The sequence below is a fragment of the Xyrauchen texanus genome, chromosome 37 (genome assembly GCF_025860055.1).
Source record: "Xyrauchen texanus isolate HMW12.3.18 chromosome 37, RBS_HiC_50CHRs, whole genome shotgun sequence".
NCBI classification, from domain to species: Eukaryota; Metazoa; Chordata; class Actinopteri; order Cypriniformes; family Catostomidae; genus Xyrauchen; species Xyrauchen texanus.
Window position 1 is genome coordinate 1,098,878 of NC_068312.1, and position 27,170 is coordinate 1,126,047.

General features: G+C 41.0%; 2 protein-coding genes across 2 annotated transcripts; one reads left to right on the forward strand and one right to left on the reverse strand.

The window, feature by feature from the left end:
- Positions 1–1,327: 1,327 nt before the first annotated feature.
- Positions 1,328–19,070, forward strand: LOC127630993 (sushi domain-containing protein 3-like). The gene is made up of 5 exons (XM_052108925.1): positions 1,328–1,401; positions 14,570–14,764; positions 15,827–15,974; positions 17,110–17,301; positions 18,347–19,070. Exons 1-5 carry the CDS (start codon positions 1,368–1,370, stop codon positions 18,357–18,359), a joined length of 582 nt encoding a protein of 193 aa, XP_051964885.1. The 5' UTR covers positions 1,328–1,367; the 3' UTR covers positions 18,360–19,070.
- A 1,854-nt stretch (positions 19,071–20,924) lies between these two features.
- LOC127631245 (ninjurin-1-like) lies at positions 20,925–26,338 on the reverse strand. The gene is made up of 3 exons (XM_052109313.1): positions 26,329–26,338; positions 23,613–23,813; positions 20,925–21,067 (listed from the first exon to the last, which is right to left on the reverse strand). Exons 2-3 carry the CDS (start codon positions 23,803–23,805, stop codon positions 20,925–20,927), a joined length of 336 nt encoding a protein of 111 aa, XP_051965273.1. The 5' UTR covers positions 23,806–23,813; positions 26,329–26,338.
- Positions 26,339–27,170: the final 832 nt, after the last annotated feature.

Below are 27,170 nucleotides of genomic sequence, written 5' to 3' on the forward strand. Positions count from 1 at the left end.
GAACATAACATCAGTTAGCTGTTCTCTCAACTTAGAAGAATGTGACATAAAGCGTAACGTCATCATGTACAAAACCGTATACCTCCAAATAAAACTATACAGGTAGTCAATACCGTAATACAATGTAGAAGGGTGCAATACGTTTAACACTCCCGCATCGCGAACGCACGTTTGTTGACCCCAGAGGATTAACTTTAGCCAAACCATAAATTGTGATTCAAATATATATGATCACTCACCTCAAGACGCCGCTGAGGTGGTGGAGTCCATGCAGGAGGAGCAGCATTTGGCACTGCGTCGCTTATCAGCGCGAGCTGTTTGGAGAAGCCCATTTCCACCTCCATTGCGTTGGAGAAGCAATCCCGCGTAAAATGCAGTTTGCACACTCCTACAGCTCTAGGCGGGAACTCGCGGTCTTCCAGAACAAGGACGTGCAACCCCTGGCACCTAATTTCCAAGTCTATATGGAAAGCAATACAGTCCAGCAGTGCTGTTGCAACCAGCAACATTACACCTACGTACCATCCTGACCACTGTACTAAATACAGATAATCTACGCTAACTTGAAGCTATCCTAACTGATGCAATACTATGCCACTAACTAACTATGCTTCTAACAATACTACACTAACAAATATGCTAATTAACTACCTAGGCTACATGAAATAATCTAAATAACTATATAAATGCTATGCTAAATAGATGCTAAAATACTCTATCCTGATCGTTTTCAATACTCGCAATTCCAACTCCTGACTCGCTACAGTGGTTTTGACGAAACGAGATGTTTTTTATACTGTCACGGTCGTGGTAGCTCGTACCAAGGGCGTGGTGAGCTGGAACCTGCTTACGTCAGCTGTCACCGCTTATGTCACGAAGTACCGCAAACAGCCAATAGGAAAATTCAACTGCAGTAGCCACCGTTCAACCTGAAGAGCGCAGCACTCGTTTTTACACCATATATTGTAGAATTAAAACACTTTATACACAAATGTAAAAACAATTACTTGAATCAATGACCAGTACTAATAAAGCCCCATTCTTACAGATCATTAACTAAAAAAAGTTGGTTTAGGGTTTAGTTACCCTTTAACATTTCAATCCTCAAACAATTGTGTGCATGTGCTAACTTTCTCCAAAACAAAAGGCTTGCTTTGTTATTTTGTATTTATTCATTGGATGAAACATTTAAAAAAAAAAATGGGCTTATGTGTCCCAGTCAAATTTAGGGGGACTGTGTTTGGATCTCATATCAATCATATTTCTGACACGAGCGGCGTGACGTCACGACGAGAGCGCGACAGCTGAAGAGTGTCTGTCACTCTGTCTTCTGTCCGTCTGACAGACAGGTGTGTGAAGTGTCGTCTATGGGAGACTGGGGCGGCGATCATAACCGAACAGGTAAACCAAAAGTGTTCATGAGGATTTCATGCGAGTTTCAGTGCGTTCTTTGAATACAAATGTTTTATATTCGCGCTGTGCAGTTTTATTATTAGCCTACACGTCATTATTATGCTTGAATTTAGACATCAAAATTACGCTTTTTACGCGTATATATATATATATATATATATATATATATATATATATATATATATATATAGAAATATCAACCGTTATTTAGTGGATTCGTGTTATTGCATCAGTTCCGGGTGTCTTGTCATGTGTACTGTAGTTTTTTTAAGATGTGGACTAATACAGACAGGAAGTCATGTTGTTCTGTGTCAAATGTTTTATTGTATCTGTCCGGTTGTGTGCTGATGATGCGTCTGTTCTTCTCTTTCTGCTACTGAAGAGCTTTAAAAGACGAATGAAGTGAAATTTGTGGGATTTCATTTTTTAAGGTCTAGACTGGGGTTTCAAGACATCTTAAAACATTTTAAACATGTTCCAACTTCTAATAGAACTATACTGCACAGACTAGAGTTTTCATGACCTCACTACATGCAATATATATATATATATATATATACATGCATATATATATACATGCAATATATATATATATATATATATATATATATATATATATATATAAATATTGCATGTAGTGAGGTCATGAAAACTCTATATATATATATATTCTAGAACATATGTAACAATGTTCTAGAACTTCTCGAGCACTCTCAAACAGCCTCCATCAATGTAACAGGACAGTTATTATGTGTGTGCACAGAGACAGCTGTGATTGGTCTATTTCAATGACATCTTTTTAGGGACATTTTCTGCATGTCAGTTCATAAACAATTGCTTACAGCACCTTTAATATTGTGGAGAAATGGCGAGCAGTCACAGCATGTAAAATAAATGTATTCTAAATATACAAGGATGACTGGGGCTAGTTATCATATGCGGAAGTTGTCAAAAGGACTGTAAGATTTTGAGTATAAAGTCCAATTACACAAATGTTTTTAATGTTGTATTCAAACAGTGAGCTCAAACTGTCTGAAATTAGAATCATTTTTGTGAATTCCAGTAGAATTATATTTTTGTAATGGCGATAGATTTTAAAAGGTTGAACTGTGTTCTCAGGACAAGGGCAGGGGAAGATGGGGAAGATGTCTCCCCTACCTTTAATCTTGACCACAGATGTCATCTCATCTCAACACATTTATTGAATTGTTATGCTCTTATTAATCTTCACTTTTACTCTGAACCAACATAATTTGATTTGAGGTTAAATTTCATTGGTTAATAGTGATCTGTGAATTTATTTTATGGTGGATATTGGTCTATTTATTAATGGGGGATTTGTGGACACTGTAACACATTTGTATTTTACGGGGGGGAAATATTATTTTTATTTCAAAGTGAAAAATGTAGGTTTGACTCTTGGGGTAAGATGCCCCCCTCAGAATTGAGGCAGAAGGCTCCCAGTGGGAGTTATTATTTTATTATTCCATGAATTAGATTTATATTTCAAAAATCAGTTTTATTCATCATAACCTATAGGTCAACTGAGTGGAATCATTCATTCTGAATTCATGGTTTATTACTATTATGACATCATAATTCATAAAATGATACAGTGTGATTCAGATATCAGGGATTTTTTATTTGACTTGTCTGTCTTTATTCTAACTGTCTAAACTAAACAAATAAATTGTCAAAGTGCATCAATTTACATGGAATATTTTATATAGGATGTTACATGAATTACACACTTTAAAAAAATAAACAATTAAAAATGACATCAGATGTAATTTATATATTCTGCAAAAATATGTTTTTGTTTTTTTTTGCCCCAGGGCAGGGTGTCCCCTTTTCATGGTTTTAAATGTTGTGCTATTAAAAACTAAATTCGCAAATGTTTAATTTATTTCCCCTCTTAATATGTTGGATGATGCATCATTATCATATATGTGATAAACTCATCTCTTAACATGTTACAATTCAGCTGTAAATGCACTCTGTTCTTAAGGGGGTGTCTTACCCCACCTTCCCCTATTTTTCATGAATGTCAACTTGGGGCAAGTTGTCATATGTTTAATATGTTTCCATGTAATACAATGTATCCATTTACAATATTTATCCAAAGCAATACTTTGATATTTTTGTATTTTAAATTGTGTACATTTGTGCTTTTTCATTAATTGATTTGTGTTTCATAATAACCTATTCAATGGCAAGTTCTCATAGCGACAACTTGCCCCATATAGTGAGACAACATGCTTCACCTTTGCTCAGTGTTGCATACCCATTTTCAATTGCTTTTTTGTTGTCAAGACTCTGAGAAATTGACTTTCAAAATGAATATAGCATTATAAATATTCACTGGGGTTCAAGGTCAACAACTGGCCCAGTCTACCAAATATTTACTGTATATACAATGCATTCAGAAAGTATTCAGACCCCTTAATGTTTTTTTTTTTTTACATTTTGTTATGTTGCAGCCTTATACTAAAATGCTTTAAATTATGTATTATTTTCACTTCATTCTACACTTCATACCCCATAATGACAAGGCAAAAAGAATATTTTTGATAACCTTGGGGAAAAAAGTCTGGCTATAGATTAAACAATAAAGACCTGTTTATGACTGTGATTAACATACCTCATAATAATATGTATATATACATAAAAAGGGAATAAAATTAATTAAATAAGTTATTCTGTGCTTTACAGATAGTAAAGACAAAAATATAGAAAAACATATATACTGTACATCTGATACACTAGAGAGGGAAGGGGACAGGTTGCCTGTAGTCAGCTTCTCAGTCTAAGGAAAGTGTACACAATTCATTGAAATAGGTGAGAAGGGGTTGCCATTTAAAAAAAAAAAGAATCCTCCCTGCCACTGGTATTATATTTTACTTTTTTCAAATTTAAGAAAGAAAATCAGATCCATTAACCAGAGAAAAGATGAAGGGGGAAGGGGAGATTTCCAGGACAGCAGAATTCTACACCAAGCTAGCAATGATGCAAACGCAACCACATCCGCTTGCCTGCGGTTCAAAGGATGTTGTTCAGATGATACCCCAAAAATAATTTTGAAGAAAGAATTCCAGTAAAACCGTAGTTTGGGGCAAAGCGCAAACATGTGACTAAGGTTACATGGTGAAACTTTACACCTGTCACATACATCAGGGATGTAAGTGTATATTACAGACAGTTTAGCTTTAGAAAGGTGCACTCTATGCACTACTTTAAACTTTATAAATCCAAGCTAGGCACATGATTTAGAAGTGCGTATAATGTATTTTCCAATACTTTGCCCCAGTAGTAATCTTCAAGCCCTACACTGTAAAAAAAATCCAGTTAAATTTACGATGCCACATCCTGCCTTGGAGAGGAGGGGAGGGTAAGGAGTGGCAAATACACCATACGGGCCCAATGGCCGGACATGGGAGAAGCACAGTGGTAAGTCCTGCCCTTCGTAGGGGGTAGATTCTATAACACAGCGACCGGGGCAGAGAGAGCTCTGGCAAGGGAGATGTGGGTCTACCTGCAAGGAAAGGGGAGACTGTGCCAAAGAAGATACATCACAGGAGGTTAACAATGAGACCAAAAACCTGTTGAGCACTTACTCCGGTACAGGGCATGTAGCACAAGTACTGGGTCTGACCACGAATCAGAATTCGAGGACTAGGAGAAAGAACATCCAGAGTTTACAAAGTCGTGAACACGCATGGGAGAGAAGAACGCACGGCTTCACCTTCTTGGAGGGGAAAGGCACTATGCACTTAGCGAAGATACGCCACTTCAGGGAGTAGAGCTGCCTTGTAGAAGGGGCTCTGGCCTGAGTGATCGTGTTAACCACAGTGGGCGGTAGACCAGATAGGTCCACCACATCTTGTCCAGGGACCAGACATGGAGATCCCAGAGGTCTGGGCGTGGGTGCCAGAGGGTGCCCCGTCCCTGAGAAAGCAGGTCCTTCCTCAGGGGAATTTGCCAGGGAGGAGCTGTCACGAGGAGTGTGAGGTCTGAGAACCAGGTCTGAGTGGGCCAGTACGGAGGCACGAGGGTGACCTGCTCCTCGTCCTTCCTGACTTTGCTCAGAACCTCTGCAAGTAGGCTCACTGTGGGGAACGCATATTTGCGCAGCCCTGGGGGCCAGCTGTGTGCCAGCGTGTCTGTGCTGATGGGGGCTCCCTTCAAGGCATACTAGAGCGAGCAGTGGGTGGATTCTTGGGAGGCAAACAGGTCTACCTGTGCCCTACTGAATTGACTCCAAATCAGCTGGACCGCCAGAAGTTGGAGTCTCCACTCTCCTCTGAGTGTTACCTGCCATGATAGAGCATCATGCATGCCCGTTGCACATGGTGCCCCAGCCGGATATGGAGGTGTCCGTCGTAGCCACAACGCACCTGGACACTTGGTGTATGGGGACTCCTACCTGGAAGAACGCAACGTCAGTCCAAAGGCTGAAAAGGCAGTGAGCCGCGGGCGTTAGAGCCACGCGATTTGTGCCGCGGCGCCATACATGCCTCGGGACTAGGTCCAGTGCTGTAGTGGTCTCATATGCATCAACCCAAGTGGCGTGACCGCCGCTGAGGATGCCATATGCCCCAGGAGCCTCTGAAAGTACTTCATTGGGACCGACATTTGCTGCCTGGATAAGTTCAGGCAGTTCAGCACCGACTGCGCACGCTCGTTCTTGACTCTAATTCAATTCTAATTCACTCTAATTCCATGCCGAGGAAAGACATGATCTGAACCGGTGAGAGCTTGCTCTTTTCACAGTTGACCCGAAGCCCAAGGTAGTTCATTATGCGTACGCCCACTTCCCTTAGTGGGGGACGGGCAGCCTCCATGACCTTCGTGAAGACGCGGGGGAGACAGGGACAAGTCGAAGGGGAGGACCGTGTACGGCAAGGGAGACGTGAGTCTACCTGCAAGGAAAGGGGAGACCGTGCCACAGAAGATACATCACAGGAGGTTAACAAGGAAACCCGAAAACCTGTTGAGCACTTACTCCGGTACAGGGCATGTAGCACAAGTACTGGGTCTGACCACGAATCAGAATTCGAGGGCTAGGAGAAAGAACATCCGGAGTTTACAAGTCGTGAACACACATGGGAGAGAGGAACGCACGGCTTCACCTTCTTGGAGGGGAAAGGCGCTATGCACTTAGCGAAGATACGTCACTTCAGGGAAAGAGATGATCTGAACTGGGGAGAGCTTGCTCTTTTCAAAGTTGACCCAAAGCCCTAAAACGACTGAGACAGGGACAAGTCGAAGGGGAGGACCTTGTACGGATACGCCTGACCGTTGAACTCGAACCGTATGAAGGGCCTGTGTGGAGGTAAAATCGAGACCTGAAAGTTTGCGTCCTTCAGGTCTACTGCCGCGAACCAATCTTGATGCTGGATGCAAGACAAAATGTGCTTCTGTGACAGCATCTTGAATGGGAGTCTGTGCAACGCCCAGTTCAGGACTCGCAGGTCCAGGATTTTCTGCAACCACCGTCCTTCTTGGTAACAATGATGTAAGGGCTGTAAAAGCCACTCTTCATCTCAGCTGGAGGGACAGGCTCTATCGGGTCCTTCCGTAGAAGGACGCTGATCTCCGCATGCAGAACGGCGGCACTCTCGTTCTTCACCGACGTGAAGAGAACGGCGTGGAACCGGGGCAGATGCCTAACGAATTGAATCGCATAGCCGAGTCGGGCAGTTCTGGCCAGCCAGCGTGACGATTTGGGAAGCGTTAACCATGTTCCCAAGCTCCGGGTGAGGGGCACTAAGGGTTGGATCGCATCCTATGTTCCTGGGGGTGTGGCCTTGCAGTGGGGGGGAAGCAGGGAGAGCCGCGTCGGAGAGCGGGGCTCCGACCCGAGGCGGGAGTGCTTTGTGCGACCGGCACAAAGGAGGAGGACCTCTTGGGGCATCTTCGGAACTCATCACCGGTGCCCAACCGGGGATGTGGTTTGTGTGGTGCAGCCGTGCATGAGAAGGTGGGGTCTGGGTTCGTGATGCCTGGGCTGTAATTGCCGGTGTTTGATGGCCGCGGGGGCGGCTACCGTGAAAAGTCAGCTCCTTCCTCAGGTGGCCTGTCTCATGGATGTTTAGGAGCCCTTTTAGGGGTCGCCGTGGGCGAGTAGTAGGCTCGAGCTGGGGTGGAGCTGGTTGGGTCGCTGGTTGGGACGCCCTCGGCAAACAGACGGGGTGCACACTCTTGAGCCGCGCCGGGGCAAGATGTGCTGTATGGCCTCCAACTGTTGCTTCACCGCCGAGAAATGCTGGGCGAAGTCCTCGACGGTGTCGCCGAAGAGGCCAGCCTGGGAGATGGGGGCATTAAGGAACTGGGCCTTGTCTGCCTCCATCATCTCAGCCAGGTTCAGACATAGGTGGCACTCCTGGACCACAAGTGTCGACATCGTCTACCTGATGGCTCGCGCTGTGACCTTCGTCACTCAGAGGATAAGAGGCCGAGCGCAGTTCTTGCAGCACATCAGGATCAGAACTACCCTTGTGCAGATCACTTAGTGCATTGGCCTGATGGACTTGTAGAAGGCCCATGGCGTGCAAGGTGGAAGCGGGCCTGACCGGCAGCGCTGTAGGCTTTCGTCGCCAGAGACGACGTCTTCCTAAATGCTTGGGAAGGTAGTGCCGGCCGATTCCGCAAGGTGGCGGTGCTCAGCGGGCACAGGTGTGCCGCGATCACCTAATCCACCTGGGGAATAGTGGCATAACCCTCGGCCGCCCCAACCTCGAGGGTAGTGAGGGTGGACAAGCTGAAGGATCGGGTCCAACCAGTAATACAGCTGTGAGTGATCAGTGGCGGGCAGAGGGTTCCACTCAAGCCCGACACTCGCGGCGGCCCGGGAAAACATGGCAGTGAGTTCAGCATTCGCCTCAGACAGGGTTACTACACCCGAAGGCTGCAGTCGGGTCAAGTCTTCAGCATCCGACACCACTAGGACGCCCTCCAATGCTGTGATCGATATCTCATCCGGGTCTCGGGCTCCGGATATTAAAATAATGCAGTAAACACGTAGAGACATTACTCTGTGTCACTCACACAAATACTAAACGCTATCAGCATAACACCTGTGAAATTAAAATAACAATAAAGTTGCTCGCTCAAACATTGACTCACATGCATCGGGTCTGTTGGTGAAACCATGTCTAAAGGTGAAGTTGAGCTTGTTATTAATCCTCTTATAACAGACATCCAATCATAAGAGACTTCTGGAAATGGGCAAAATATCTGGCATTAATTTAGAAGGGAATCAGTTTATTGTAAGTCAGTTTGCTGATGACACTGCCCTTTTTTTTTTTTTTAAATGAACAGCAAATACCACTAGCACTTCAGTTTATTAAGATTTTCTCAAAATGTGAGTTATTGGCCATCCATGATCATCCATATGCCAGTTAAAAATGACATTACATATTTAGGTATCTTGATATCTAAGTCGGTGGATAATTTAGAAAAAATGTATTTTGATAAAAATATAGAGAAATGTTCATTAATTATGAATACTTGGCTGCAGAGAGACATGACGATATTCGGAAGAATTCTATTGATAAAAGTAGAGAGTCTTTCTAGATTCATTTATCCATGTTTCACACTAGCAGCTTCTGCTAAAAAGATAAAATAAATAAATTGAATTTTGATTTTAAATGGAAAAGGAAAAATCATTATATACGTAAAAGTGATATGATTATAGATTATGAAGATGGAGGTTTTAAGACGATTGACTTTGACATTATGAATGGGGCTATCAGGCTTAAATGGTTACAATAGTTTTTTTTAATAATGAGTCCTCATTCTGGATTGAGATTCCTTCAGCTGTATTTAAAAAATGTGGTGGCATACATTTTCTGTTACAGTGTGACTTTGGTATTTCTTTGGCACTTTTTGCAAAAGCAGCATTTAGCCGGATGCAACTCCCTGTAAAACTATCTATTATATTGGAAATTGATGTTCAAACATAATTTTAGCCCACATAACATGTAAATGTGTAATAACAGATGTATAACAAAGAGCAGAAAATCTTTGTTTATTGATGAGTGCTGGCAGAAAGGCATATGGTCAGTAACACATGTTATGGATAACTTTGGGAATATAATGAGTAAAATACAATACAATATATACAATATAAGTTGCTCACCTAATGTGTATGAGAAAAGTATTAAAAGTATCCCATTATTGATGATTAAAGTAGTTAAGGAACCATTCAAATATTCAGTGGGAAAAACCTAAATTGCATGATCTCATGATAGAAAATGTAAACTTTGCAGATAAAAAATGCTCTAACAGATTTTTGAGAGATGGATTACTACAACAATGTTTTCAAAGTCCTGTAAAGAGATCTTCAATTTTTCATCATTTGGAGATGAAAGGAGTGAAATTAGAACCAATTGCTTTTCAGTTCCCATTGCCCCTTAATGTAAAGAGGTGCAGTTTAGAATTATGAATCATATTTATCCAACTAAAGAATTAAAAAAAATAATAAGATTTAATGTTGGGCACTCAAATCTGTCAAATATACAAGTCCGAGATAAAAACAGCTGAACACTTGTTTTTTCAATGTAATTTGGTGTATTCATTCTGGAAGGATGCATTTAGCTGGATGCAACAAAAAATACCTGCAAGACTGAACATGGGAAATTTCATGGGAAATTGTTACATTTAGTTTAAGGAAAGGATTAAGGATTAATTAAGGATAAAAATGTATCTTATGTTACTAATAACTAATTGCTTTTGTTGAAATTTTATATACACAAATGTATCAAAATACCTCCCCGATTATTTGCTTTTAAAGAGGAATTTTCAACGTATTTAGAGACATTGAGTGGAATGAAAAGTCCCAAAGCAAAATATGTGTATTCGTTGTTGAAGGATTGGTTTTGTAATGTAAAAATCTCCTATTCCCCTACTTTATATTTATATTCGTTTATTTTACTTATTTACTTTTTTTATTTATTGTTTGGTATGTTGCGGAGAATGTGATGTGTAAATTGAATTATAATCTCAGTCTTTGTTTGTAAATCTTTCGGGTATGACTGCCTTTCTGTTGATTCATACAAGAATAAAATAATAATAATAATAATACAAAAACAGACTTCCGGAAAAGAGTAAGTAACCAATGACATTTGAGTTTACAATCAAAAGAGCAAAGCCCACCCCACGACTGCCAAAAATAAAAGTGTTTGAGCGAGCAAAAGCAGCAGATGAGATTAAATAGAGCGGGAGATTTTAGGGAATTGTCTTGTCGTGTTGTCAGGCATGTCCTCGCGTGGGAGATCTTGTATTGCGCGCGTGAGATCTTCCCGTTTCCTCGTGCGGCAATGAACTACTGCCTGCCAGTGTCAATAATGCGCGCGAGGGTTTAAAACGCGCGCGCGGATTAATGCCGTTGAAATGCTTTCATACCTGCCACTGATAAACACCCCCACAGCATGATGCTACCACCACCATGCTTCACCGTTTGTACGGTATTGCGCAGGTGATGAGTTGTGCCTCGTTTCCTCCAGATGTGATGCTTGGAATTTAGGCCAAACAGTTCAATCTTCGTTTCATCAGACCAGAGAATCTTGTTTCTCACAGTCTGAGAGTCCTTTAGATGCTTTTTTGTCTTGCACTGAGGAAAGGCTTCTGTCTGGCCACTCTGCCATAAAGCCTAGGGCTGAGTTTCCCGAAACCTTCTTAACGCTACGTCGTTCTTAAGTTACACCTTAAGCTGTACCTTATCGTTAATACGTGTTTCCCGAAACGTTCTTAGTTAAGTATACCTTCTGTAAGTCATACGTTCGGAAGGTTGGTCTGGAGCACTCTTAGCTATACCTTATCACTGTTGGCAGTTCACTCCGCTAGAGGGCACCACTGCAAAAAGCTTCTTTACATCTTAGTCTATACGAATATTATTTTAAATTGAATACACCCAGTGTTCAATTAGGCTAATTCAAGTGTTTTCATGCTAATAATAAAATTGTCATCACACTGATTGTTGTTAGCTTTTTAATTATATTATCCAAAGGTACATCAGCTGGCAAACCATTCGAAAGTAAAGGCTTATTCGTCTATTTAAAGAGAATGACTGTGGTGGGGAATTTGGTCAAACTATTGCAGCGATACAGCGAATAGTTGTGCTAAATCAAAGTCCGCGCCGTCCGCGAAGCCATTTGGTGTATGTGCACTATTATATTCGCGAAAACTTTAGTCCCCTGGCTACCATGTCAGAAGATACAATTCAAAAGAAATTTCGCCTGCCACGACAGCAAATTCAGCAGCTTTTAGATCTTATTAGTCCGGATGTGTCAAGACAAACTCGACGGAACCACCCCTCAGCCCCGAAATTCAGCTGCTTGCGGCTCTCTGTTTTTATGCAGTGGGGAGTTTTCTGGAGGTGGTTGGGGATGGATATGGACTGAGTAAGACCTCGGTGTGGCGGTGCGTTCGTTCAGTCACAAACATCCTGCTCCGTCGTGCCACAGATTATATCCGCATGCCTTCCGCCAGGCACGAAGTGATGGATGCGCATCAAAGCTTCCATGCCATTGCCGGTATACCACAAATAATAGGGCTTGTCGACGTGACACTTATCCCCATAGCCAACCCATCAGCGCTCAACCAGGCCTTCATCTGTCGTAAGGGCTTCGCGGCCATCAATGTCCAGGTGGTGGTGGACCACAGGGGGATGTTTGCAGACGTGGTGGCAAAGTGTCCTGGTAGCGCACACGACAGCTTTTTATGGGCCAATTAAGTAGTGGGTTAGACGCATGACACGTTTGAGCACGAGGTTGTGCGTTCGCGCACTCTTTCCGAAATTATATAAAATATCCAGGGTTTAATTTAGTTTGCAATTTGTAAATTTTTTTTTTTATAATATCCCATGAGTCCAAATAAATGCAATTTCCACTATTTCTGAAGTGCTTCTTTTAAAAAGAACACCGCTTTCTCACATAACGCAGTGAAGCAGCCCCTGCACGAGAGAATAATTGATTCTCGAGCCATCGATATCAACAAATTCAGCACCATCGCCACGGACAGCACCGGGTAACGTCGCACGTAAGAAGGTATATCTTAAGCGGCTTCCTAAGGCATGGTCCGAGGAACACACCTAGAAATGGTATACCTTCAGTTAAGTTATACCTTAAGAGTCTTCGTAGCGCGCTAAGAGACAACGTTATCGGGAAACTCAGGCCAGATCAGTGGAGTGTTGCAGTGATGGTCGTCCTTCTGCAAGTTTCTCCACATATGATCTCTGAAGCTCTTTGATAATAAAGTTATCAAAAAATCGGGTTTTTGCTTTGTCATTATGGATTATGGCATGTAGATTGATGTGAAAAAATAAATAATTTAAAGCATTTTAGCATAAGGCTGGAACATAAAATGTGAAAAAATTAAAAGGTCTGAATACTTTCTGAATGCACTGCACATATATATATATATACTGTATATATGTCCATGCTTATGGAGGACTAAACATGCAAAAATAATAAATAAATACATAAATAAATAAATGTAATAATAAGAAAATAAATAAAGGATAAATGTCTTGATAAAACAAATATAATTCGTTTTTAATGAAAGTTATTCCTGAATTTATTTTTGTATGACTTTTTTTTCCTTTATTTATTATTTTCTCTTTTTATTTTTATTCTTTAAAAAAAAATTATTCTTTCATTTGTTTTTATTTTTATTATTTATTTATGCATTCATTTATTTTTATATTTATTTATTCCCACATGTATTTATTTCTATATTTAAATATTCCCACATGTATTTATTTTTGTATTTATTCTTACATTTCTGTCTCTTGTATGATAATGATGTGGGCGGCTCCTGCTTACCATTGGCTTATTATATGAAGCGTGTGCTCGATTACTCTTGACTTGTTTTGATGTGACACTAGGTCATAGCAATATCATGTAAACTATAGCTATTTGTGGGGCTAAAAACATAAGAGCTTCAGTCAAGCCAAGATTTATTGGTTATACTAAACTCACAAAATAAATGGGGAGCTGTTTCTTCAACAAATCCACAAAATGAGCAAGTTTCATAAATTATATGATTTAACCTTGTCTTTTTCTTTTTTTCTGTGTATATAACTTCATATTTTGATATCTGCAAATCCCTAATATTGTTTTCTGTTGTTATGATTGTTCATTGTAAAAGAGACAACCATGCTTCATTTCCCTGATCGTTTATGTATGTATATAAATCTATAGCTGACGCTTCATATCTAGAGAGTAGCGCGACATGCGAATGAAGTCGATAATAACGCATCAAATGACTGTTTCATTTAGAGTAGAGGTGCTTATTGATGGTTTAGGAGAGCTGTATACCGGTATGAATGTCTTAGCACATCCTGGATTGTTAAACTCTCTGCAAAACGTTTCCCTGCATATTAAAAATCTGTGCGAGTCAGGGTGTGTTAAGGTGGGACATCCATCTGCTTCCGATAATACTATTGAGCTCTTAACCTTTGATGCACTGGAGCTCCGCAAGGACCGTCTCCCTCATTTCCATGTTGCACACAGTAAAGTAAAAATAAATACACGTATAAATAAATAAATATATATGGGAATATATAAATATGGAAATAAATATATGTGGGAATAAATAAATATAAAAAATAAATTAACACATAAATAAAAAAAATATGCAAAATAAATGAATAAATAATTAAAAGCTAAAAAGAATAAAAATAAATATAGAAAATAATAAAGGAATAAAGTCATACAATAATAAATTCAGGAATAAATTTAATTAAAAACTAATTATATTTGTTTTATCAAGACATTTATTCCTTTATTTATTTTTGGATTATTACATTTATTCATTTATTATTTATGCAGGTTTAGTCCTCCATACATGCTATTTGTCAGCTATAAGTTTACAGTTTGAATCTGGATGAAATGAAACAGACACACACCAGCATTCACTTTCAAGTTTCACTTCTTCAACACTACTTGTACAAAACTATACAGTATTGAGGAGTAACAGAGGACAAATATGATGTCATTTAAAAAAGGAAACTGAAGTCGTAAGGTGCAGTAGAATATGAGATTTTGCACACACAAATGAATCTAATGCATGTAACTTTTATTTACCCAGAGTTCTGATTCATTTCAGTCTTAGAATCCCGGCATTGTAAATCCTGTTGTAAATGGTCTTGTAGGTCAGTGTAGGTCAGTGCCCCTGCTGTCTCCTGTCATTGGCAGTCTGAAGCTTGTGTCTGGAGATGGCACCAGGGTTGGTACAGTGATCAAACTGCAGTGCCCCTCCAGACACCGTGCAGTGAGCGGCAGTCACATCTCATGTGTGTGGAGCAGCAACGACATGCAGTGGACTGGAGGGACACCAGAGTGCATACGTAAGACAATCACAAACATTGTCACAGACAATTACAAACTTCATTCGATCCAGATGCAAACAGGCTTATATGCTAATTGCCTTGTGAACCCTCCAAATGAATGCCACCTCCTCCTTACATGATCTGATCTATTTTGAGATTGTCTTCATCAGCCAATATTAATTAAACAATAATTATTAGTAAAGACATATTTTACAAATTAAATTGTATTTACTAAAAAGACACACATTATCTTTATTTAGCAAATGTTTAAACAATAAGTTTAATTGATGAAACATATATGATTTCAGAGCACTTTAACAGTCCACTCAATCAGTTAATTGAAAAAGTGTTGAAGAAGGGTTTCTAAATGCTTCTGAGAAATCTTACAGCCTTAATCAGTCTACAGTCAGGTACATGAGGACATCATGTCTTGCACTGATAATGTCTGTGCTCCTACAAGAATAGTGTTCATGGGTGATTAGGAAACAGGAAGCCACTGATCTTTGTGAAAAACATTGCACATCTCAAGCCTACAGTTGAGAGCAATCCATTTAGGAATTGCAATTTGCAGTTCGTCAATCTGTCGTGTTCTAGCAGGATGTGTTTCTGTGTTCCATCTGCACTATTTTCAATGTAATTAGTTGGTTTATCTATATATGAGTTACACAGATGCTTGAATCATCTCATTGATTTTTAGTTTTTTTGAGATTTTTGAGTTTTTAGGACGCTGTGTCAAGTTAAATGTAGTTAACATTTTCATATTGGTGTCTGGAGATCCCTGCATTCTGTTGTGCTTCGTCCAGCTCTCATTCTGTGGCTGCGCTGCTTGTGAGGTTTGTTGAGGCGCGCTGACTGCCCCCTGCTGACACACCTCAGAAAACATGAAATGACATGAACTTGACAGGTCTTATCCTTATGTTGTTTCTTTCTTCTGTGAGGGGTCAGGCAGAATGACAGCTTCTGACACATTCACATTCATTGTATGGAAAAAGATGCAGTGAAGTGAACGGTGACTGAGAATCCTGTGAATAGAGCGTGTGTTTTGCATCACTGTGCGTCTGATTGTGTGCGTTTGAACAGCTCTCACACGGTTTGAGGACGAGGGCTTCCGCTTGGCTTTTCTCATATCCTTCATCAGTGTGGTTTTCATTCTCTTCATGAGCATCATCTTCATCACTTCCTGTCTGGTGAGCTACGTGAGGCGAGACGAGAGGAGAAAGATGGAGAGGTGAGAGTCAAATAAAACCACGCACATGCATTGTCTCACAATGTACTGCATCCTAACTGAAACAGGACCTCCAAACAAAAGGTGCATATCATTTTAGTCAACAAAAATATTATATTTCAGTTGAGGATAATCAGCAAAATATCAAAAGCATGCATCAGACATATTAAAGGGGAATATGAAAATGTTTAATATGCTCGATTAAAGCTGATCCCCTGAAATAAACATATATAATGAATCTACTGAAGGATGAGTGACTTTTAGAAGTGACTCTGTTGTGAAATATACAAATTATCAGATGTCCAGACAAATGTGCATAATCAAATGTAAATCTGACCTTTCTGTCACAAGACAGATATAAAGAGAACTCTGTAGTTACTGTGTTTTGCCTTTGAAGGGCAGTATTGGTGTTTGATTAATATTCAATGTGCTGACATCTAAATTAATTGCTTGTTTTCATTCAAATCAAAAAATATCATTAAAACTGTTCTACACTTAAAAAACGTGTCATCTGATTCAACACCAACAGCTCAAATAAAAAACATAAACTGAATGTAATCTAAAGCCTTCTAATAAAGTAATCCATGTGCGCTCTTTTGTTTTACTCCAATGTTGGTTATTTAAGCAGCTTAAAGTTTTGTATCCAGTTTGGCTGTTGAACTAAAATGACTGGCATAATCCAAATATGCCACAAATTCACGTGTCAAAGACAAAAACCACCGAAAACTGTCAAGGGGATGACTTTCTGTGAATAATAACTTTCATTTGTTATCCACAAAAAGAACACTTGGAATATAGTGCATGAGTCACATGGAGTACTTTTACTGCACTTATACATGTACTATATGGAAAAGGCAGCCTGGACATTTTGCTAAATTTCTGCTTTGTTCCATGGCAGAAAGAAATAAGATGGTTAGGAATGTGAGGCAGCCTGAAGTTAGCATGGAGCAAAATACATATTTTCCAATGTTCTGTATAATATTAGCTGTACTATTCTAGAATATCTGGATCTAGGAAGCCGTATAGATGGCTGCCTCAGATGGAAGGATTTTGAGATAGAGCCAGATTGCACTACAACCTTGATGAACATGAATATGCTGGTGAATGGTGGTGTGTGTCCTGTGATTGTCATGTGTAGAGCAAGAAAAAGGGAGGAGGCAAAGTTTTGGCATCAAATAGACATTGAGGGTCTGGAGCAGCAGAGAGAAGGGTTACACAACCACAAAACCAGAAACAACAACAACAACAACAGCAACAACAGCACAGAGGAGAGAGACGACACACAAGAACAACAGCAGACAACCAAACATTTACCCACGGTGACCTGCAGGTATTTCCCGAGCTCTCCAAGTCCTTTCTTAAAGCATTCACAACCCCTTGTGTTTACATAATGTTCCACAAGAACAGCATATTTAGTAGGATCGACTGGATGGTGAAAATGGTCTTTGTATGACTGGTGGTTGGAGCGGAGAAGCTGAACAATAAGAGGAAAGATGGAGCAAGCTAATTTATTTGAAAGAAAAGACAGAACTTCACTAATTCATTAATGCTACATTAAATAACAAGACCTGAAAACCCCCACGGTGCAAATGAGCGCCACCTAGTGGTAATGATGTAGAAATATGAAAATAGAGCTTCTTAAAATATCACTAAAATATACAGTTCAAGTGGTTATAAACAGAATCATGAAGTGAAATATGATCTGTAAAACAACGAAGAGAAACGTCTCATGTCTGCTCTGATCACTGCTTCTGTAAGTCTCAATGAGCCACAAACTCTATATCAGCTCTTACTTTAGGCTGTTTTCTACAAAATGAGACATTTTCTACTTGTCTATGATCTTGCTTGGGTGAACAATCCAATGTTTTGTCTCAGATGTCCAGAACAAAATATGCAGTCCAGCAGAAATCTCATGATACACAAATCACTGGCAATATCCAGTATGTTCAGTACAGGGCTGGACTGCGAAGAGAAATCAGCCCGGGATATTACATAGCGACTGGCCCAAAAGTTGAATTAGAGGGGGGGGTTCACTGTCCTTTTCTGCATAACGCAGACCTCATTTTAGCTTATCGCAGTCCATTCGTTTCATGGCCGACCCACCATTATTATTGATTATTATTGATTATTATTTTTAGTTTTGTTTTTTGAAAAATTGCAGGTCGCAGACAAAATATAGAGGGGTTGAACGCACATACACGTACAGAAGTCCATGGCACTCACTTTTTCCTGCAGTCCAGTATTTCATCAGAACATGACATTTATGATTGAAAACATCACATGACCATGTACAGATGGACCAAATGTGACTTATGAAATACCGCTATATGATCAAACCGTTCTGATATGCTTTATGAATATATGATGTTTCACAGGTGTCATCAGTAAGGGGGAGGACAGACACTTCTGTGGGGGGCTTCTTGTAGACCACCGTTGGAATTGACAGTACTTATTCAGCACACCTGCACCACCTGTACAGATGATCTCTATATGAGGAGGTCATCTAAGTCTATGGAGCCCACAAGACCCCGACTGAGAATGAATCCTTTTAGTTTGTTGTTTTAATGATTGCGAATGTGTTTCCCAGCCGTGTTCAATTGAATGTTGTTTTGGTTACTCTGTGCATGAAATAACATGTATTGTCACATAATACTGCATCAGTATTTACTGTATACTGCTCATTTCTGAAAAAGTATGCAATGCAGTATACATTAGGAAACAATGTCTTAAATACATGTTTTATATGGTTATCAATGACCCATGCCACATTACTTGAACATTAATTATGCATTTATAGTGTTTCTTCATTTTGCTTGATTTTTATTCAACCCTTGCGGCCTTTATCATTTATCTTTAGTACTTTTTAAAAATCTTTTATGTTTAGATTTGACTGTTGTTTTATATATATATTAAATGCTTATTACAAACAAATAATCATTTTCAAATGTTTTTAGGAGTATTTTTGATCAATTTAATGCATTATTGGTGAACAGAAGCATTTACAGTATTTTCCAAAAACACAAAAATGTTTTGAAAGCTTTATTCTGTAAACATCCACGTCATATCTCCACTTCAATTCAGCTGTTACAGAAATATAGAAGATATAAAGAAAATCATTGTGTTGTTTTTATAATGGCTGATAGCAGAACAACTTTACATGTTTCTTTAAGTACTTTACGGTTTCACCCCAGGCTAACAAATTTGGTTAGTTTACAGATGCCGTACAAACTCTGACCACCACTGCTCACTCGCAAGGTGTCAAATACTGGCGCTGGTGATAGTTTAAAAAAAAATCATAGTCATATTTTAAAAATAATATTTGTCTTTTAACATGGGGAACAAGGGGTTGTCAGATTTGGTGCTGCTCGGCATCAAAAAGTTTGAAAACACCTGCCCTAATGTTTTACACCAGTAGGTTTTTAATATATATATATATATATACAGTGTGTGTGCGTGGGTGAGTTGTGCCTGTATATGTGTTCACAGGAATGACTGTGATGTTCCTGTGAGCTCTGGAATGGATCTCTTCACATTTAAAGACCATAGTCACATTTATGGCTAAACAACAGATACCTAAATTATGACAAAAACGTTCTTAAAAATAGGGAGAAGAAAATGTGTAAAAGGTATGTAAAGAACAAACAAACAGAGTAATTGAATGTGACATTAAAAGACACACTGCATGAATGTGATCATGATTGGCCTTCAGACATACAGGCCAATTCTTCTGAAAAAAGACAATTAACAGTCATTCGTCTTGACAGCTTTTGTGTCTCCTTAACTGGAAGAGAGAGAGAGAGAGAGAGTGATATCACTATTGCTAAAAAATAAACCGCAAGAATGACATAAAATAACTAGCTTAGAATATTAACTTTGACCTCCTGAGGAGAACAAACAACATTTCCTGTAGGTTAAGCATCTCCCTTCACAGTCTCTCTGATGACATAAGGGCATATCTAAATTTATAAATGACAATAATATCACCCCCCTTAATATCTTCTGCCTCTGACTAGCAACATGAAGTAGCAATTTTAGTTTATAGCTGTCACATAAATTAAAGGTTATTGCCATTTAAAAAAAAAAAAGAGAGAGAATGCCCTTTGATATTTGGCTGCCACCTGCATTATTTTACACAGAACCTTTAAGCTCAACTTACACACACACACACACACACACACACACAGTGGACTCATTGCAAAATATTGGTCTCCTTTTACAGAAACCACTTTCTTTATTTAATCCTGTCTTTGAGAGTCTGTGATTCAGGCTCTGTTTGCTCTGTGTCCCTGTTAAAAGTGTTCGTTCGTTCCACTAGACGGCAGCAAGTACCAGGAAATAGAAATGTTCCTCTATCACTTTCCATCACAATATACAGATGTGAAAAGCAGGATGACGCTCTAATGCAGCTGAACACTCGCCATGTGCTCGTTCATAGACATTCAGTCTATTTTATGATCACACACTGTTTCCTCAAAGATCTCGGCCTCTGAGTGGAAAATGAGGCTGTGATGGACACACAGTCAGTTCAGTGGTTGTACTGCTGTGGGCGTGTGTCTGTGCCGTCGTTCATCCAATGAAATGTTGAAAAATGTCTTTAAAAAAAACCTTAGTCTTGGACACATGGGTTATGAAAAAAATGTGTGACCTAAGACCTCATGACAGGACAATGTCTTGAACAGACTGAATTCCTATGGCTTATAGTTTTTATTTTGCGTAAAATAAAATATGTCATCTACCCTGACTGACACATTGTTTTAAAACTGACAGATACCAGTACACAGCACCACCATGTGTTTGCCTGAACACAAACTAAGGAACGGTCCCCATATTGCTATACTGCAAGCTCATATCTTCTGAAGTGAGGAGAGTTTATCACAGTGTTAGAATGTGTGTGTGTGTGTGTGTGTGTGTGCGTGCGTGTGTAAGTAACATACCTGTCTGAGTGTGCTGATGTCACACACCTGGATTGGGCCTCTGAACTCCAAAAGCAGTGATGAAGACATTAATGACGACGATGATGAAGACGCAACCTGTTGTGATGTTCTCCAAAACATTCAGACGCAGATGTTTCTGCTCATCATTCAGATTCCACTTCACTACAATAAAAACACACACATAAAATCAGCCTTGGAAATATTCAGCCCACATGATCGTTTCACTCTCCAATCGGGGCAGAGGGTACAATATTAACAGAGATATTATTATTAAACCACAAATGCAGTTAACATTATTAATATTGCATTTGTCACATTGAAAAGCACATCTGACAGTAAAGCATTCATTTGCGAGGCAGATGTGAATTTAATGATATTAACAACAAAAAAAGTCAACATTCTGACAGTAGGACTTTTGTAAGGATGTTTCTCTTTCATCAGGATCTTAATTATTAAATGAACTTCTTCCACTGAAGTTAATCAGAACTGAACATACAGGAGAAAAAATCATAGCTTCATCCTTAATTCACGGGAGTCCAGACTGTAAAGCTTTTGTTCAATTCTCTGTTGTACTTGTCCTTATGAACATTTACCATAGTCCTTGCAGAGTATCCAGAGTTGAACTGTGCTATTATAAGTAAGATTATGGTAAACACATGTAAATCCACGCTCAGATGTAATTATGCTTTCTAAAAAACAAACTATGGAATTTGTAATAAAAAACAATATCCATGAGGAAACTACAGTATGAAAACAACTGCCATAAAAGGGGCTTATATTCCCCTGAATATTGAATTTTAATAATAAATATAGCTGCAAGCAGTGATGATGGGCCCAAGCACCATGGGTCCATTTCCACCCGGTGGCTTTCGGAAAACAATGCATGATGGACACAAAGCAAGACAAGTTCCTCAAAACATGAATCTACAAAGAAAAGAATATTAAAATTGTATGCATTGCCATGGCAACACAATTTAAAATATCAAGAGTCCCTTCACAATTTTACATCAGTGGTGTCCTAACATCATTCTAAACTATTTTGAAGTAATTCAGGTAAACATAAGAAGACTATTTTAAAGTCTGTGGTGGTGGTGCTATGACCGTGACCCACAATAGCCACATCCATGTGATTAGCCCCAAGACTAAACATACATCTCAATTTTGATCTAAATCACACAATGCATGCAGAAGATATGAGACTCTTCCTGTTGCATTTTCACCATTATTTTACTGCCTCGCTATGGCAACTGTTCAAAATATTAAAAATCAGTTTGCAATTAAAAAAAATTTGGTGACAGTCTCAGGAATCTCCTATGAGGAGTATTTAAAATTACAGAGCATGCAATTTTGTAAAAATACAAAATGGCGGTTCCTGTTAGGCGGAGCCCAGTGACTGTAATTATGAAAGTTGTCTGGGTTGATGATAACTATATAAGTACCAATTTTGGTGAATGTAGGTGAAAAAGGGGGTGCTGCACAGCCCCACACCCCAAAAGGACCCCCCTACAACTTTTGCCCAGCCCTATTGGCAGACAACTCTGATGTGTGTTCAGAATTTCATTCGTTTTAAGTATGTTAAGTACCTCAGAAGTACTCAAAACCTTCAAAAGAATAATAATAATAATAATCCTTAGAAGAACAATAGGGTCTTTGCACTTTCAGTTCTTGGGCCCTAATTATAATCACAGTAACATTTATTAAAAATATATACAATATTTATGCCAAAACAATATAGTTGCTACAGTAAGAATGGTAATGTGTGGATTTAAAATAATGTAATTAAATAATGTCATTATTCTGTTTACCTCATCACTGCGGTTTAGAATGTTGGGGCTGTTTAATCTGGTTTTATGAACCAAACCAACCAGCTCTTAGGTGAATCACAACATTACAAACATTGATTTGAAGCAAAAAAAAACTATTTAAAAATCGGACAAAAATACAAAGATACAAGACTGTGTACTTAACTACAATCCAATGAAGAAGGGAATTAACTACAATCCAATGAAGAATTGTGAAAGACATAATCAAATTAAGAACATGAAAATATATAAAACTATTGATTTAAAGTAGCGGTTATAAGTGCAATATACAATATATTTTTAAGTTTACAGCAAAGTATTCAAATACATAGAAATATAACAGTAGTTTAATGTTGTAGAGATGAGACTCGATCGCATAATTGCCAGAGCTTCAGGGGAGTGGGCGGAGCTGCAGAGCACCCTTGCAGTTATCGAATATTACAAACGGTTACTGTGACCATCCTTAATATTTTTGCGTCTCAGTGGTTCAAATGATGTAAGGAGGTTTATATGCTTAAACATCATTTATACTGGCTACTACATGGAACTTTTGGAAAGTTGGAAACTACAGGAAACTTTGATGAGTTTGTGCCAGTTTGTCAAGTATTTATGTTATATATTACTATATTTGTATTTCACGATCACTATACTGAACGAGTTTCATCATATGAACACACAATAAACAACAGTGGTATTGACGTGTAGTGTTCAGATGTTATATATACAGGACATTGGGTGGGTCTTGAGGCTTTGTTTGAATGTGGTTGGGATGTTAGTTGTTGAAGCTTTGTCTTGAATTGAGTTCCAGCAGATTCCAGGAGCCAGTGAAGTGACATGCTGTGTTTACTTGAGCCTCCATCTTGACAAACCTCCTCAACCCTGTTTGTGTGTGTGTTCTTGTTCACCTATGAATATGAGCAGGATCCCCACGAGCACTTGTAGACCGAGAGACAGACTGATGAGGGTGATGAGAGAGGTGTAAAAGCTGAAGTCGGGCCCCTGCTCCAGCACAGCCTTAAGCTGAGAAGCATTGGCCATGAGCAGAGCGACGTCCAACATGCTCTCCGCTGCACTCTTCTTATTAGCATAGTGATTCATGTTGAGAGAGGCGGGTGACAGGTGGAGACTGGGAGACGCCTGAGGGGAGAAAGAGAGACGCGACCTACTTATCAATGTTAAAACTTATATTCATTATTACTGAAATATTATAGAATATTATACATTTACTTTATTCTGGAAATCACAGCCATAAAGGTGCTGTAAGTGTTTTATTATTATTATTATTATTATTGGAACACCACACAATAAACTATATTTTTTCATTTGTTCCTTTTTTCTTAATATCTGTCTTTTTCATCGTTTTTTTCCCTTCATTTTTCTCTTTCATTTCTTCTTTTTTCTTGCTTTCCTTCTTTTTCCCTTCTTTTTACATTTGTTCCATCTTTGTTTTTTATTTTCCCTCTTTTCATCTTTTTTTCATTCTTTCCTCCTCCCTCCCTTCTTTCATAATGTATCCATATTCCACTGTTGACGGTCCATTTATAAGAGCTCTCTCTCTCTCTCTCTCTCTGCTGATGTCATAATGGAAGTGGTCCAGGGTCTGATCGACCCACTGTAGGAAATTACATTTCCATGATTCTCTACAGAGCTTTTAGTTCCAACACTTACACATCTACATCCACACAAACAAAGAGAATGTTTTTTTGACCGCTCAACAACACAATCTGCATCCAAACTCAACATCACAGCAAACTCAAAATGAACACACACACACAGTCTCAGTAGAGACAGGCAGCAGTAGCTGTGGGGGGGGGGGCTTGGACATGGCTCCCCTATTTCTATTATGTAGCTGAAACTGTCCGGTGGCAACTTGTATAAGAGAAGACAAAATATGAGCTGTATTTATATTGTAAGCGATAGTATTCTCATGACATCATGCATCAGTACCAGAGAAACACTGGCAAGGTGTCACGAACCCCGCTCCTCTGCCCCATCCCCGCTTCGTCGCACACACACTCACTCCCTCGACCTCACTCCCTCGCTCCGCCCCCTCGAGCTTTTCACGCTCTTTTTGCTCGCTCGAGCCCTCACGCCCACTTTGCTCCTACTCGCTCACATGCTCGTAGGTTATCTCCCTTCCTCGAGTTTCTCACACGCTTCCAATCCTCCTGCACATTAGTTTCACCTGCACTCGTCTCATCACCTTTCATTGTTTACACCTGCACCTTCCCCTATAAATACCACAGCACATCCGTTTCACGGGTGTTGGTTATTGTGTTTAGTTTCCGTATCTTTGCCCCCGCTAGTCTCGTCTAGTTCTGACCCCCGCTAGTCTCGTCTAGTTCTGACCTCCTCTTGTTTACCCCTTAGCTTGCCAGCTCCCCTTGTTCCCCTGTCTTTGATCCTGCTAGTCCCGTCTAGTTCTTCGCCCTAATTGTTAACTGTTTTCCCGGCTTCGACCTCCCGCTCTCGTTTACCACTCTCTCCCGGATTAGCCCCTTACGATACTTTGATTCCCCGGCTTTCGACCCTACGCTTCCCTCGACTACTCTTCACTGGATTTGCCCTTTGTACTTTTGCCTGCACTGCTTTCGATTAATAAAGCAGTTTCATCCGACATTGTGACTGTCTCATCTTGTGTGTGTGTGTTCGCTACAGAATAACCAACCTCACCGTTGACAGTCACAATGCCCCGCGCTAAGGATTCGCGCAGCTCACTAGAGCGGAGAAGCACGTCACATTCGGCGCGAGGAGCTACAGTGTGGAGAGATAACCACGCGCTCACAGCCCAGGGGCAGCAGGTATGCGCTATTTCTGATTTGTTTCACCCTATTTCACCTGTGTCTGCCCCTGAGCCCGTTTATGCCTCCAGTGCATTTCTGAGCTCCGTGCACTCTCCACCCCCGGAGAGGTTTTGTGGCTCTTCGGACGCTGACCAAGGGTTTTTTATGCGAGGCAGCGGTTGTGTAACTCATAACCCCGCCCTCGACATTATGGAGCCAGCGGCCCGACTTGTGGGGTTGCGTCAGGGGAGTCAACCCTTGGAGGTTTATGTTGTGGATTTTTGTGCCCTGGCCAACCAGGTGAATTTTAATGAGGTGGCTCTGAAAACCATTTTTCAACATGGACTGAATGAGCCAGCCTCATCATTCATGCCTGGTGGTCGCTGCTCCCTTAACCTGGCTCAGTTTATTGACCTCGCCCTACTGTATGCTGGTTCCTCGTTTACTGTAGGGGAGGCAGACACTGAACCAGCGTTCCCTACCACGGCCCCCGTCTTGAAGCCTACCACGGCCCCCGTCTTGAAGCCTACCACGGCCCCCGTCTTGAAGCCAGACACGGCCCCCGTCTTGAAGCCAGACACGGCCCCAGTGCTCCGCCCCCAGAGTCTTCCACGGCTCTGCCGGGCTCTGCTCCGCCCCCAGAGTCTTCCACGGCTCTGCCGGGTTCTGCTCCGCCCCCAGAGTCTTCCACGGCTCTGCCGGGTTCTGCTCCGCCCCCAGAGTCTTCCACAGCTCTGCCGGGTTCTGCTCCGCCCCCAGAGTCTTCCACAGCTCTGCCGGGTTCTGCTCCGCCCCCAGAGTCTTCCACAGCTCTGCCAGCCTCTGCTCGCCCCTCAGAGCCCTCGCGGCCTCCGCCTCTCGAGTCTCTCAGGGCTCCTCCCCCTCCTTCCAAGCCTCTCAGGGCTTCTCCTCTAGAGTCTTTCATGGCTCCATCCCTCAAGCCTCTCACGGCTCGCCTCTCGAGTCTCTCAGGGCTTCCTCCCCCTCTCAAGCCTCCTAGGGCTTCTCCTCACGAGTCTTTCATGGCTCCACCCCTCAAGCCTCTCACGGCTCAGCCTCTCGAGTCTCTCAGGGCTCCTCCCCTCTCAAGCCTCTCAGGGCTTCCCCTCTCGAGTCTTTCAGGGCTCCTCCTCCCCTCAAGCCTCCCAGGGCTTCTCCTCACGAGTCTTTCATGGCTCCACCCCCTCAAGCCTCTCACGGCTTTGCCTCTCGAGTCTCTCAGGGCTCCTCCCCCTCTCAAGCCTCTCAGGGCTTCCCCTCTCGAGTCTTTCAGGGCTCCTCCTCCCCTCGAGCCTCTCAGGGCTCCTCCTCCCCTCGAGCCTCTCAGGGCTCCTCCTCCCCTTGAGTCTTTCATGGCTCCACCCCTCAAGCCTCTCACGGCTTCGCCTCTCGAGTCTCTCAGGGCTCCTCCCCCTCTCAAGCCTCTCAGGGCTTCTCCTCTCGAGTCTTTCAGGGCTCCACCCCCTTCCAAGCCTCTCAGGGCTTCGTCTCTCGAGTCTTTCATGGCTCCCCCCTCGAGCCTCTCGAGCCTTCCAGGGCCCCACCTCTAGAGCCTCTCGAGTCTTCCACGACCTTTTTCCCCGAGCCTCTCATGGCTCTACTCCCAGAGACTCCCGAGCTTCCTACGGCTCCGCCTCCCGAGCCTCCTATGGCTCCGCCTCCCGAGCCTCCTACGGCTCC